The sequence below is a fragment of the Panthera onca genome, chromosome B1 (assembly GCF_046562875.1).
Source record: "Panthera onca isolate mPanOnc1 chromosome B1, mPanOnc1 haplotype 2, whole genome shotgun sequence".
Lineage (NCBI taxonomy): Eukaryota > Metazoa > Chordata > Mammalia > Carnivora > Felidae > Panthera > Panthera onca.
The window spans coordinates 145,238,140-145,254,125 of record NC_138342.1 but is presented as its reverse complement, the minus strand read 5'-3'; the positions used below and the strand labels follow the sequence as shown (position 1 = coordinate 145,254,125).

Sequence of the window (15,986 nt, the reverse complement as noted above, 5' to 3'; positions counted from 1 at the left end):
GCTCCAGGAATGAACTCAAAAAGGTTTACTGAGGTCAACTGAACGCTCAAAACTATTTGTTGATTATGTTTGGCTCCCAGCAGATTTACCCCAGGTGAAAATGGGAAATACCGCATGCCAATTTTTGCCACATAAGATGCTTAGAGCCCAGAGTTTTGGCCACATTGCTGGGATACTGCTATGCCCATCTGACGGGACAGTCTTCAAGCCAGCTCTGCAACAAACCCTGCGGGCCTCCCTGCTCTGCAGCTCCAATCACGGCACTGGCGTTTCTGTTGCCCATTTAAAGTACCGATTCCTATCGACTCCATCACCAATCCAGTGAACTTGACATTTCTTAAGGAGACGAGGAAGCATTTACAACTTCCATTTTAATATCCTTAAGCCAGTCTTGTTTGTGCCTCTGCTGCCACCTAGCACCAACTTCTTACTCTTCCAAAGAGATCCGAGTGCAGTTCCATTGTTCTCCCCAAGACTATCTCATGCAGCTACAACCTGTTTCTTGGTTCCCTACTGTATGTACTACGTGCCAGCCTTGGCCAAAGCACTATTTTAAAAGCTACTGTAAAATAAATAACAGAAATGAGGCAATAAAAGCAAGCTAAAGTGGGGCACCTGGGTGGCTCAGTTGGTTAAGCGTCCGATTTCGGCTCAGGTCATAATCTCACAGTTTGTGAGTTTGAGCCCTGTGTCGGGCTCTGTGCTGACAGCTCAGAGCCTGGAGCCTGCTTTGGATTCTGTGTCTCCCCCTCTCTCTGCCCCTCCCATGACCATGCTCTGTCCCCATTTCTCAACAATAAATACATGTTAAAAAAAATTTTTAAAAAAAGCAAACTAAAGTGAAGCTACTTACTAATAGCAGAAAGTAATCAAGTAAAGTTCTAAGAAAATAAAGGAAAAAGTCGTTTCATGTTATCTTTGCTAGTGGTACATTTCTGAGTTTTAAAAAATATCCAAGCAGTTCTGAATATTGGTTTCAACAGTATAATATACTGCTTTAGTTTTTCATATCAGAGTTATAGCCCACTTTCAATGATAATTTGATTTCTAAGATCTTTACGGCTTCTCCGGGTTACATTAGGTTTATCTTGTATTACCTTTTCAGAAGTTTCAATCGAGGCTTAAATAAGGATTTGTTTGTAGGAGTACCGGCTCTCCAGTTGGAACTGCTGACAGTAGTGACCGCGCCTCTGATGCAGGGGTGGCCTTCTGATGTCAGCATGATTCTACGTTGTATGAGGATGTTTGGAAACCAGATCCATTGTTTCCAAGACCAAGTTGCATGACTGAGAAAACAGCCCCATGTGTGTTCAGTTGCTGCACTGTCATTATCTTTTTGTTCTTCATCTCCATGTCTACGCCCTCTCCCCACAAAGCCTTTGTTTCCTGACCAGACGTTGGTTTGTCAGGATAACTCCTGGAGTGGCAGCAGGCATTCCTAAAGGCTGAGCTCTCCTCTGCGGTAGTTCTTCCTGCTGTGGTGAGCCACACACTAAATGCTAGGGAGCAGAACCCAGTTGATCTCTTACTGCTCACATACCTGAGGTGACAATCAGCTGGGCAGTACTGGTTACTGAGCCGTAATCATTTCTTGCGGAGCACGTAAAGACCCCTGCATCTTCAGGGAAAGTCTCAGCGATAACCAGGGTACAGATCTCCTCTGGAAGTGAAGAGAACAGAAGAACTCATCAGAGTGAAACCATGAAGTCACCTCGAAGAAGTCGGACACCCTGCCTTTCTAAAACAAACAAATCAGGCAACAATTGGCGTAGAATCTCTTTACCTACTATTCACAACAGAGTCTCTACATTTAATTTAGCAGTTCAGTGTAGCGGCAAAAACCTTGGAGTCAGACCTGCGCTTTGTGATTTTTGGACAAGAGCAGCCTTGGTTTCCTCACCTATAAATTGGGGATAATGTATACCTAATGGGGTATCTGTGAAGATGAAAGGAGATGTCTGCAACGTGTGTATCTCTGCACTTGGCTTGCAGAGATGCTCAGTAGATTCCGGCTCCATTCTCCTCCAGCTAGTTTGGTTCAGTATGTGTGGAAGCTCTTTCAACTACAACGCAGCTGCCTTTTACATCTGCTCAACTGAAAAGCAGTTAGTGGGGAAAATCAACCTTCTCTGAAATGCTGACAATGGGGGGTGGGGAGAACAAAATATGTAAATGCTGGGCCTACGGACAACTACTTTGGAAGCTACCATTACACAGTGTGGCAGTGTTGCACTTGTAGAGCGTGAAAAGCCCAGACTCTGGAACCAGCTGTCAGGGCTTGGATAAGGGTCCTGCGTATCTTGCCTCTGTGACTTTGGTCAACGTTCCTGAACGTCAACATTCTTTCTGTAAATTGGAGGAGAAAATAACAGAACCTACCTATAGGGTATTAATCATGCCTCATAAAATTAAGAAGCATTAAGCATCACAGGGTTATTGTGGGTAATGATGATCATGACCGTGACAACAGCTGATGGTTACACTGCCCTCGTCAGGGACCAGGTACAGTTATCAGCACTGAGAATAGATTTAGACTTAAGCCTTTTGTCAACCTTACAATTTAAATTTATTATAAGCCCATTTTATTGATAGGAAACTAAAGCACAATAAAGCAAATTGGTTTGCCCAAATTGGTTTATGAGTGGCAAAATTAGAAATCTAGCCCAGTCAAGTTCCAGACTCCACACTCCCACCAACCACCTATTCCTGTGACAGGCTATACGTTGCGCTTAGGCCACTGCCTGGCACATGGTAAATGCTTTGTTGCCAGTACATATTCCCTCCCAGTTAGCATTAGAAAGAAGCTAGATCTAGAATGTATTAACTAATTTCAAGTTGAATAATTATCTATGCTTTACCAGTAAAATAAAGATTATATTGGCAAATGTTAAGAGAATTGATATTTTTCTGATTCCCACACTCTATTGATTATTCCCATATTATGTAGGTAGGGTAAGACTTCGTAGACTTTCTAGAAAAATGGCCGCAATTAACCTCCTCTCTGCATCCACGTCCCTTTGTAATGTGACTTGGCAAATTCTTCCATCACGTGCACCATCTAGTTGCCCTAACCCTTGAATTCCGGCTGGCCTTGTGAGTTGCTTTAACCTAGAATGCAGTGGAAGTGATATCGTTGGTCAGTTCTGAGCCAAAGCCTCAAGGGACCTTGGTCATCCTGCTCCATCTCTTGGAGCACTACTGAACTCCCAGGTGAGTAAGACTATGCTGGTATGCTGGAGGAAGAGCTACCAAGAGCAGAGGTAAGCCATTTCAACAGGTACCATCCTAACCTAACTCCTTCCCAGCCAACCTGGAAGCTGACCACATCCGGAGCAAGTTAGTCCAACTGAGGTTGGCTGAGCCTGGTGCAGACCACAGAACTGCCCAGCTGAGGCCAAGCCAAATGGCTGACTCCCAAAATTATGAACTAAACGAATAGTTGCTGCTTTAAGCCACTCATTTAGGGGATGCTGTCCTGGGGAGCAATAGCTAACTGATGTAAATGGAGAAGAGAAAATATTTCTCTTCCAACCTCCTTTTCTGAAAGCCCACAAGGGCAGACTTTTGAGACTTGTAGAATAATGTACCTTCCTTCAACTATCAGTAATAAAAACTAGCAAATTGGTCTCAAAGCATATTTTATGCTTTAAACACTGGAAGAAAAAGTGCTAACTGCAGGTTAAAAGGGCTACCTTACAATAAAAACATCTTTACCTATTAAAAGGATCTTTAAGGATCTTATTTTTAAAACACAAATAAAAGTAATTAATGTAGGGGCACCGGGTGGCTCAGTCGGTTAAGCATCCGACTCTTGATTTTGGCTCAGGTAATGATCTCACCATTGTGGGATGGAGCCCCACCTGGGGTTCTGTGGTAGGTGTGGAGCCTGCATAAGATTTTCTCTCTCCCTCTCAGGCTGCACTTACCCCACTTGCTTGCACTCTCTCTCTCAAAAAATACTTAAAAAAGTAATAAATGTAAAAGTAAATAAAAATATAAAATGAAAAAGACTCCCTTTATATTCTATTCATTGACTTTATTCAATTATATCTTGCCTTCTTAATAATGTCACTTTGTTTCAAATGGAATTATTTTCTTTTTGAGATGGTGGTATCCCTTAAGACTTCCTGTGTTAAAAATAGTGAAAAATACTGGTTAATTAAAAACTCAGCTCTGGTGTTTCCACAAGTAACTGGGGTACTTTTGGCAGGCAATATAACGTGATCACACTGGGTTATACTGCAGCAAGCAGTTTTATATATGGCAACATCGGGCCTCAGATGACTTAAGACAAGAAGACTTTGATAACTCATTTCATGTCTCACCTCTGAGTGACACACATTTTTGAAATTTTGCAATCAAAATAGACTTTAAGAGGCACATTTGGTGCGCCCAGTACAAATGTAGATTTATACAGAGACCACCAAAGAATTTTCTGGCTTTCCCAGTATTTACCTTGGTGGAAGACAAAGCCAACTGGGCTCAATAATAGCAAACTATTCAGTTCCAATTGCTGTAGTGTTGATATATGGCACAAGAAAAATTCATTCAAATTCTGAACCTAGGTAATATACTATGTTTCATCATTTCAATAATGTATTTCCATAAATCGTGCTCAAATTATGACCGCATCTCATAAAACAGGAGTTGTGGTGTAATGGGTTGGGTAGGTATGAAGTCAGGCATGCTCACCTCTGCTCACCTTTGTCTCAATCAGTGTAAAAGGTTCCCTGTCTCAGGATGCATCTTGGAAACTGGAAAAACACCATGAATACATGGTGGAACTATGAAATGCAATGTATATTTCAAGTATTTTGATATTTTTAAATCAGCAATTTTATTTAAAAAGATGAAAAACTAAAAAAATAAATGACAACTATGAAACTGGCAGGGCTCTGCATTACTCTGGTTTTACTTATACCTTACATCTGGCCTTTCATACACAAAGATCTAGATATAATTATTATTTAAATTCAACTGCATGTCTTAGCTCCTCAATAAGATCAGGCTATTGCAACGGGGAGGAAGGAGGGCTATTCATAAGGTTGGGTGCAGACTATTAATTTTTTTGAATGTTGAATTATGATGCTGTTTCCCAAACCTGTTAGATAAGAATCACCTGGGAGGCTTGTTAAACATGTTGATTACCTAACCCTCTCTTCTCCCCTAGAGATTCTGATGCAGTATACTTGAGGTGGGGCCAAGGATTTAAAACACAAAAAAACACTTTGCAGTTTATTTTTATCTTCAGAAAAGTATGGAAAACTTTGCCCTCAAAAATGGATTTCACACATTTTTTTTTATTGCAACCCACAGAGGGGGAAAATACATTTTGTACTTAACCCAGTCCCATGCATACACACACTTGTAAACGTTTCTCAAAACAATATTTAAGATTATATGAAGTGTACCTATTTTCTTTAAAATAATGGTGGTTGTCCTCTGCTTTCATGGGTCACGATCAGCAGTTTAAAAAACATGCTCTATAGTACCTAGCACAGCTCCTGGCTCAATAAACACCAATAAATTCTGACAGAGGTGTCTGGCACATTAAAAAAGGGGGGGAGGTGGCTTCAGGTAAAGGTTTGAGAGATATGGATACATTTGAAGTGCACAATTATTATTTGATTAAAAAGTTCACTGAATAGAAGAAAAACAAGAGAATAAGAGAAACCATGAGGTAATCCTGTGGGGTTTTTGTTTTTTTTACTGTACTGTACACAACTGTTGGCCTTCCAATTGAAAAGGAAGATAGAGGGGCATCAGTGGCTCAGTCGGTTGAGTGTCTGACTTTGGCTCAGGTCATGACCTCACGGTTGGTGGGTTTGAGCCCCGCGTCGGGCTCTGTGCTGACAGCTCAGAGCCTGGAACCTGCTTTGTATTCTGTGTCTCCCTCTCTCTGTGCTCTCCTCCACTCACTCTGTCTCTCTCTTTCTCTCTCAAAAATAAACATTAAAAAATTAAAAAAAAAGGAAGATAGTGTGGAAATAATTCAAGTTGGAGCTTCATATAAGAGTAATCATTTGGAAAGTGAGATATATCTAGAAAGGTACAGGGGATAGGAAATTTTTTAAAAATTTTTTAAGCTTTATTTATTTTTGAGAGAGAGAGAGAGAGAGAGAGAGAGAGAGAATGTGAGTGGGGGAGAAACAGAGCGAGACACAGAATCCGAAGCAGGCTCCAGGGTCTGAGCTGTCAGCACAGAGCCTGATGTGGGGCACAAACCCACGAACTGTGAGATCATGACCTGAGCCGAAGTTGGACACTTAACTGACTGAGCCACCCAGGTGCCCTGGGATAGGAAATTTTATAACTAAATACACAGGGCTACAGAATGAGTTAAAAGTGTACTTAAACAGAAAGAAAAAAATGTACTTAACCAAAGAAGGGTAAAACTTAGGATATTAGTACCATAAGGGATTTTGGAGTTGTCTAGCCCAAATCTCTCATTTCTTCAGGTGAGTTCTAAAGTGATTTTCTCAAGGTCATGGTTAATTAACATTAAAGTCAAAATGTGGAAGACTGTCATCCTGCCTCCTATGAGCAAGCTTTTTTTTTCCCCCCTCAGAGGACAAAGCCTCTCAGCTTTTTTTTTTCCCCCTCAGAGGACAAAGCCTCTCTAGTAGTTCTGCATTTTTTCCTAGTTCAGGGCACAAGGAACTCCATGTAAAATGAGGTAAGGAAAGATTTAAGATAGGAAACAAGGAGTTTTCTGAATCTGAAAATTTTAATTACTCTCACTACCCAAGTAATTCAATAGGAAATTCATCTGCACAAGGAGATGTGCCGTGTGTCTTCAATGATAAATTGGAATAGGATATAAGACCAGTCAAAGGGCTTGTAATGTGGACATACTGGCATCAGAAGAAAAACAGCCTAATCTTTTGAGATTTGAGGGAAAAAAAACCCTCATATACTGGCAGCCCTCTGAGAGATGGGCTTACGGCACAGGTAGGTCACCTCTGTCCCCTGTAGCAGATGCTGCTGGTAGTCATGAAGCCTTCCCAGCTTTCAGCTGCACCGAGGTGCATCCTGCCCAGGGAGCCACTGCCTCGGTCCTACACTATCTCCCCAGTGTTTGGCGTTCTCCGGAAAGGTCTTCTCTCAACCTTGGATTATTCATACCTAGAAAGATGGAGTTTCTGGAGACACTTGGAGAAACTTCCATCACCAGTTCATGCCTGAGAATGCCTTAACTGTAAACATAGACATAATTCTGTGCCTTGAAACCTACATTCAGAAACAGGGTAAAATCTTATCTAGCAGGGATGATGTAAAGTGGTTTTGGAGTTGATGATCTTGCCAATTTTAAAGTTCCTTATGCTACCTATGATTTTGTGATTTTTAGTTATGCCATTAAAAAAACACCCTGACCTACTATATATAATTACCCCTTCTAAACCATAGGGCACTTTTGCGAATGAAATTTTATCATCACCCCATCCTTCCATGACTCTGGGGACAGATTACAAATCCTCACTGTGGTCACAGAACCCTAAATGACCAGGCTGCTGCTTACTTGCCAGGTTCCTTTTGTGCCTCTCTCTTTCCTTCATTCTGAGCTTTATGCACTCTGGCTCTCCCCGCAAAGCCACATTTCTTTCCGTCTCTAAGCCCTCAGCCTGATGCTTCCACCTAAACATGATTTTATCAGAGGAGTCTTTTTTGATTAGAGTTGGTCAGATCCACCATCTATATTGTAATTTTAGGACGGCAAACTCTCCTGGGAGACAGCTCTCACACCTATAAATATTTTTTTGTGAAATTAGCGTGTTCATTTCTGGTACCTTGACTACAGCCCCTGTGAACATGGAAAGCATTTGGTCTGTTGGCATGTTGTCAGCATCTCTCCGTGAATATTTTTGAATAAATGTATGAATGAAATTTAGTTCCCAGGAAAAAAGTAAACATTTGCTTTACAAAAAGACTGTTTCACATTTGACTGAATAAAACTCATTGTATGCGAGTTTCCAGGAATACTTCCATTGCATAAACGTACAGTCACGTACAGATTGACTAAACTTCTAGAAAAGGCTACAACCTCACTGAACACCACCACCACCACAGAAGGACAATCATTGGGATGTTCCTCTAGTGATCTTCACACATTGCTATGTCTCAGTGACTTGTACTAGATAAAATTTTAGTCAAATGCCCCAGAGCTTGTTTAGCTTTTCTGCTCTTGGAAAATTTCGTCCCAAAGTGACACTAGGCTCACATCTTGTTCAGAGAAAGTAAGCATCATGGCTTGTATGGTTCTGACATGACCAAAATGAAGAAAGCCATGAGGAAATGAGATGAGCTAGGCTGTAATATTGCATTTTCATCTGCAAGCATCTTATTTGAACAAAGTCCTTTAAGACATCTGTAAAATACATTCTGGTCAGAAATGGAAGTCAAGAGATGACTGTTTATCTCCAACAAAGGTGGTTAGAGGCTTACTTATCTATTTTAAAAAACTGTCCATTTTAAAAAATGGAAAAATTTTAAATTACCAGTAGCTCTATGATCCATTTTAATCCATTTTTCTTAGATGAAAGGTTTTGATTGGATGGCATGTGATAAATTACTAAATTGGAAACTTTTACTGGTGATAAATTTTTTTTATAGTTAGCTAAAAATTACTTAATCATGTAAATATCTCTCAGAACTCAACCATGAGTTTCATTCAAATTTTTGGACGTACTTAACACTTTGTTAAATACAAATAACTTTGTTTGCCAAACCTTATAAAATGATGAGGCAGCAAGGATAACATTACTTATGTCCTTTGGGTGATAAGGGGACATTTTCATAAAATGCCTTCTTTCGTCAGCCTTTGGAGTCCAGCCTAACTAAAAAGAAATCCAGCTTTTACCTTCCAAACCCCAAAGTGGGTTTATTTAACACAACTGATAAAAACGAGTCTGGGTTAAAATCAACAAGATGAGATTCAGTGCTGGTAAATGTAATGTTTGCATAAATTTTCATAAAGGATTTTTTTTTTGCAATTGCAAACTGTATCATATATAGAGGATATTTTAAATGCACGGTTTAAGGAATAACAATAAAATGAACCCCTGTGCACCCATCAAGTCTAAGAAATAAAATATTACTAATACTTTAGAAATGCCCCCATGTCCTCCCCAATTGAATCCTCCCCCTTCTTTTGAGATCATCAGTCCTTTGATTATGTTTCTTGTATTTGTATCCTTCAAAAAAATGTGTTTGGTTTTTAAAAATTGAGTCCTAACCACAAGTTTTACTGTGCAAAGAAAAGGCAAACTTGTCAGAAAAAGTTTACAGGAACTATCTTGGGGTATAAACTGGCTTCAACCTTCCCATGATGTTTACAAAAACCACCACAGGAGTAATCGGCAGACAAGTAATCCTGAATGAGTCCTGGGAACCTTAAGGCTTACCTCCATGAGGAAGTCTGGTGGAGCTAAGTGTGGGCAGGAACTGGACAGCCAGCACGAATAGCTGGGGAAATAGGTGTCCCCATGCTTTCTGTTTTTAAGTTCAACATGGCCAACTTCCAAATCTCAGCACCAGAACAAGTGAGAACGGTGGCGGAAGGGAGGATGAAATGAGTGTTCTTAGCTGAATCAGGAGGCTGTGCAGGGAGGGGAGAGCATAACAGGCCTGCCACCCTGCCATTCTGTCATCAGGTAAAGGAGGAAGCAGTGGCGATGAGCTCTTAGTGCTGAAAACTTCAGTGTGTCTGTCTCTTGTATCCCACAACTCCAATCTGGACCTATCCTCCATTCCTGACGTCCAGCTGTCACCTGCCTGCAGGGCTCCCTTTGGCTCTCACCTGCACTTGATCGCCTGCTTCCCATCCACCACATTTTCCTCTTTCTAGGGGAGTTCTCTTCCTGGGTAGAACACATCCCACCTGAAGAGTTGTGGAGGAAAACCTCCGAGACCTTGCAAGTCTGGAAACTCTTGACTGTATCTTCACAAAGAATTGAAGGTATAGCAGGGTGTAGGATTCTAAGTTCGAGGTAATTTTACTTCAGAATTTTGAAGGTTTTGCTTCATTGTCTCTTCATGTCTAGCATGACTACTAAGAAGTCTGAAGCCATTCTGATCTTGTTTTATGTGCCTTCGTGTTTTTTTCCCTTGGACACTGGCAGAATCATCTCCTTGTCCTGGATATTCTGAATTTCATGATGCACACTGCTGTGAAGTTATCTTCATCCACTGTTCACACAGTGAGTCCTTTCAATCTGGGAACGGTTACCTTCAGTTTAGGGAATTAAGCAAATATTTCATTGATAATCTCGTCCCCTTACTTCTCCTCTCCTCTGGGATTCCAATATATAGGTGTAGTCTACTTAAGCAGGTTCTCTAGTGTATCTACTCTTCTTACCTTTGCTCTTATAGTCCTTTGCTGTCTTTCTGCCCTACTTTGTGAAACATTTCCTCAACTTTTATTTCTGCTACCAGCTTTCCATTCCAAGAGCTTTTTTCTGAATGTTCCTCCCCTCTTCTTAAAGCATTTTCAATTTCACTTTTTGGATGCGCTGATTTTCTTATCTGAGAAGAGGGTTGGGTTTTTACATTTTCTTCTCTCTGCAAGTCCGTTTTATTCAAGTTGCTTTCCAGGGAAGATGCTTCTTTTCTTCTAGATCATCCATGATGCAGGTTTCTTCAGAGGTCTTTTCTCTCTTTTTGTTGACACGGTTCTGAGTTGATTAGATGCTCAGAGGAAGACAGAGGAGCTTGCCCACTCTGGCCTTCCCGGTATGGTGATCTAGATGGCCTCTTTGTTGGAAAAACTCCCATATCACACATATGGATTTTTTGTTTCTCTTGGGATGTTCAGATTGCCCAGAAAGGAGTCCTTTAAGCTCTGCCTGGAAAGGAAAGGCTCACAGGCCAGCATTCTAGAAGGTCAGTGCAGAAGATGACTGGGAGTAGGATCATGGAGAATTTAGAATTCTAAGAGTCACTCAGTTTCCTTTTTGATGCACTCTCAAATGTGCCTCTCTCCCAAAAGATTAAACCAAACTTTCTTGGTCCATGGGATCCTAAGTGTCTCAGTAATAGTTTTTTTTTTTTTTTTTATGATGCTCCTAAGCCAAAATATATACCTTCATTTGTTACGTAGTTATTTTGAAAGAACACAGTAAGTACTTAGGTCTTAACAAGTTAGTTACTATTTGAAAAAACACATATAAGTTGAAAGAAAAATATTATTTTATTCTTAAATAACCACAATTACTAACTAATGAATGCATGCATCTGTTGGGTACTGCAGAACTCTTGAGATCAGATGGGACACAGCCAGCCTCATTTCATGTTCCACATTGATTTTCACGTGGCACTTACTTGTTTAGCACATGTACACATCAAAAACGCAGTTTCACATAGATATGATGTCATAGAAAAGAATGTGGAGTGACCTCATGTTGAAACCCTGAACTGTTTCAAGCTAATAGCTGTGTCTATCAAATGCTGAGTATCATTGTACTTGCATTAAAACTTTCAAACATTACAGTACCTCTGTCAATCTGTGTGGTGCCCCAGGGCACCTCGTCACACAGTTTGAGAATCACAGGTTTCACACAATCCACTTTTGTTTAAACTTTGTTTAACCTTTAAGCTCTTAACTATGTATAATCTACTGGGATCTCAAACATCCTTACCATTGCTGTCCTACAACTCAGCACCTTAGTACATCTAACAAGTATAATTAACTTCACATTCTGAATCACAGAATCAAAACATGGATTCTATTATAGAAGACCTAAGATGATGGGTGGCATTTGGTTAGCAGAGATTTATACTGAAAGTACAAGGCATCATATTTTTATATGTGTAACTTCCCAGCCAGCAAGACACGGGATTTTTAATTTCGCATACCACCAGACAATGCTATAGAAGTAACTCAATACAGTTTGTGGCTACGTCCAGACAGCTGAGTAAGGGCCTGAGTATTAACAGCTGTCAAATGAGTGTTCTGTGCCCTCCACACCACCTCCACCCCAGACTAGTCTTTGAAGGATTCAATCAGTATAAAGTCAGAATGTCAAGGAAAGAGGCCAGAGCAGGTAATATGACAAACGGATGTTGGTCTTAAGTAAGCTGACTAGCTATTAATTCACAAAACAGTCTGAAAAGATTTGTGATGCAAGCCGACTTCTGTCTAGACAGAGAAGGGAGTGTAAAACACATTAGACAGATACAACACAGTAGTGACAAGAAAAACCTGTTTCAGTCCCTCAAATGCATTAGGAGAGAACCTGGTGGTTCCTTTTTTTATCTGAATATCTAATCCCTAATGGGGCTATATCTAGGTACTAGTGAATTTCATTTCTATAGCTCTAACACATGATTTTAAAAGGGAAGAAGCATAAAGAGATAAAAAGAATGAAGTAGGGAAAAGCAGAGAGGAAAAGAGAGATTGAGCACCAACTAGGGAGGAGAGAGCAAGAGTGAATGTGTCAGAGGACTGGAGAGTAGGAAGAGAGGGTAATAAAACCCAAATGCTCAGATATGTTCCTGAATTTCAAAGACTATTTATGTTTTAGCATTTGGAAAACATCACTGGCCTAGTCCTATAAAACTTATCTCTTTCCTCAGATGTACTGTAGTCATGTCTGTTTTTCTGCTTTCCACTTAGCAGTGGCTAAAAAACGGCGATCAGGGAAGTCAGTTCCTGCATCCACTTTATACAGTTGAATAGTTCAGTGGCCTAATGGATAGCCAATCAGGTCATTTAAGGAGAGTACGCAGTTCAAAATATCTTTTGGGTTTTTTTCCCCCAACAATGTCGATGGTCAACTTTAAGCTCAGGGTAAGGAAAACAATTGGCTACTAGTAAAAGAATCAGAATCATACTTAGTTTTGTCAGGCATGCCAAAATACTGTTTAAATACAAATTATATTTTAACATTTGCTTCTTCTGAAGTTCTCATAGCAGCAGCTCACAGAAGCAGTCCACTTGAATTCATTTGTTTAAAGGGTTTTTTTTTGTTTAAAAAATATGATCATGAGTTTTATTTAACACTACATGCCTATTGTAGATTGCCTGATGGAGAGCATTTTAATGCTCTGGCATAAAAGAGAAATGAGCAATTCTAGTAATGTAATAAATATAATTGTGGAGAAGTTATCAGTTCAGGGAAAACTAGCTGTGTGTGTGTGTGTGTATGTGTTTTAATGTTTATTTTGAGAGAGAGAAGGGGGTAAGGGCAGAGACAGCAGGGGAAGGGCAGGGAGAAAAAGAGAATCCCAAGCAGGCTCTAGGTGGTCAGCACAGAGCCGGATGCAGGGCTTGAACTCATGAACCTTGAGATCATGACCTGAGCCAAAATCAAGAGTCAGACATTTAACCAACTGAGCCACCAACGCCACACAGGTTTTGTTTTTAATAGCTCCTGACTGTATACAAGTTTTTTTTTTTCTTTTCTATTATTTTTTTAATGTTTATTTACTTTTGAGAGAGAGAGAAAGAATGAACGAAAGAACGAACGAGCAAGAGAGGGGAAGAGAGAGAGGGAGTCATAGACTCCGAAGCAGGCTTGAAGCTCTGAGCTGTCAGCCCAAAGGCCAATGCAGGGCTCGAACTCACGGACCACGAGATCATGACCTGAACCGAAGTTGGATGCTTAACCAACTGAGCCACCCAGACACCCCTTTTTTCTTATATTGACAGATTTCGTTGACATATTTCTGTACCAAGATATATTTGTTCTCAGCAAATTCTATTATTGTGCTTAGAATGGAAGAGTCCATTTTCTTTTCTTTTCTTTCTTTCATTTCTTTCTGAGAGAGAGGGACATTGTGAGAAGGGGAGGGGGATAGGGAGAGGGAGAGAGACAGTCTTAAGCAGGCTCAATCCCACGACTCTGGGATCATGACCTGAGCCAAAATCAAGAGTTGGACACTCAACAACTGCACCACCCAGGCACCCCTGTTTTCTTAAATGCTTCCAGATCTAACTAAAGGGGGAAAAATAAGGAAATTCAGTGAACATGAAAGGAGAAACTTATATTGCTAGGATATGCAATTTAAAAGGAAGTTCCCCTCATTATCTTGCTCTTTTCTTCATGATTTTGCCATGTTAAAAAGGCACCGATGTATGTCTAGAGGTCATTTTATCCACGAAGCTGAGAACTAATTTTATTAAATAATCATGATCAAATCATGATTGTGCTAGAAGCAAAACAGAAAATCATAATTGAAAAAGAGTTTGTAGTTTGAGGGATAAAAGGGAAGAGGATGGAAAAGGGGGGGGGTGGTAGCAGACATTTCTGTTCTCCCTCCACACCCAAATTTATTCCTTCTTAGCCAATATATTGAGTATTTTCAATTTTCAAATACATATGTACTCAGAAACTAAACTATGCAGCTTCTAACCAGTGTTATGAGTTTTTAGATGATGGTTAGTTATGAATTTCCAACACAGATCATGGGAGATATTTCATAAATCATCATCACCTCTGTAGGTAACGACAAGGGATAACAACATGATGAAAAAGAATTGCATGAATTTGCACAAAATCCACAACACAACATCAAAAGCAGTAATCCGTTCCAGTAATAATGCTTTTAGAATTTGTGGCTCAAAACTTCAGTTTTATTTGCACATAAAGCATCGTAAGATATAAACTGCCCGTGACTTTTTCACATCAACTTTTTTTGTAGATAGAGAGGTATCTGGCTCCTACTTTTATATCAATAAGTCTATTTAAAATAGTAAACACAAGATGTGCCCTAACATCTTAGCTCATGCAGCAGATGGACTCTCAGAAGTTCCATGTATCAGGGAACCAGCAAGATGCAATTTTTTAATTTGTAATTTTTTAGTATTTATTTTGAGAGAGACAGAGACAGAGTGTGAGCAGGGGAGGGGCGGAGAGAGAGGGAGACACAGAGTCTGAAGCAGGCTCCAGGCTCTGAGCTGTCAGCACAGAGCCCAACATGGGGCCTACAAACAGCAAGATCATGACCTGAGCCGAAGTCGGACGCTTACCAAACTTAGCCACCCAGGTGCCCCAAGATGCAATTTTATATAAAGACCTATCACAGAATATGAAGTTGTCTATGTTTTGGAAAGTGACTACAGTATTTGGTGTGATGACTGACACATTAAGTGGGGCAACATCTCTGGTTGTAATCATGACAAGAAGGCACTAGATCAATTCCAATTGTTCCTTAAGGATGCTACTCAGTACCCTTTAACCTTTGGATCCTAAAAAGATCACATCCTACTTTTAATGGCCCAATGCTCGGATGTGAGAGGTCCGGGACTAACCATAGTAACCTGACCTGCAGTAGCCCACTGAGAACTTTCAAGTTGTCAAAGAAGCGACAGAGCAAAGCCATGGCTCCTAAGGGACATGATGGCAGAAGCTGCTCAAAGCTGGAGAAAAGCACAAATCAGCTTTTCAACCTTTTGTCAAGGAGTAAGCGAAACTGTAATTTTGCCAAAGGGAGAAACACAAAAGAAAGTACTCTTGAGGTGGGCGTCCTGTAAAATACACAGAGAAACATTATTGTTTCTTTTTCAAATGTTTTTTAGTTCATGAGGAGTCATAAATATCCACAAAGTCTGAAGCAGAAGAGTTGGATCTGGTGCTTCCGGATAACATAGCACTCTGATGAGGTCAAATGACCCGGTAATTAAGAGAGATCCTAGGGCAAGATGACTTTCTTCATGCTGGGAGAACGGTACAAGTTTATGGCTCAGGCTACATAAATGAGAAATACCGGTGGTCAGTTTTGCTTACATCTCTGGGCTGCTCTCATGTGAGACGCATTTCTAAGCTGGAGGGTCGAGCTGTTCCTGGGCTTTGGTTAGCGAAAGTATGTAGCAGATGGTTCTTTTCTACTGGAATTTCAGGACGATTTTTTTTTTTTTATCAACTCGCTTTGCTTTCTGAATATAAAAGACTATATTTAAAAAAGCCTTAAACCACTGAGCTTGACCTTCTTGTCTGAATGGAACTTAATGTTTTACTAATAAAGAAGTTGATGTAAAATGCAGTGGACAC

General features: G+C 40.3%; 1 protein-coding gene across 4 annotated transcripts in view; it reads right to left on the bottom strand.

Annotated features, from left to right (window-relative positions):
- Positions 1–15,986, bottom strand: part of PALLD (palladin, cytoskeletal associated protein) — a 406,473-nt gene that overhangs the window by 200,010 nt on the left and 190,477 nt on the right. For all 4 annotated transcript variants that reach the window (XM_060653807.3, XM_060653808.3, XM_060653809.3 and 1 more), the window contains one exon: positions 1,541–1,660. In XM_060653807.3, coding sequence (XP_060509790.1) covers positions 1,541–1,660 — 120 coding nt within the window. The remainder of the gene's footprint in view (positions 1–1,540; positions 1,661–15,986) is intronic.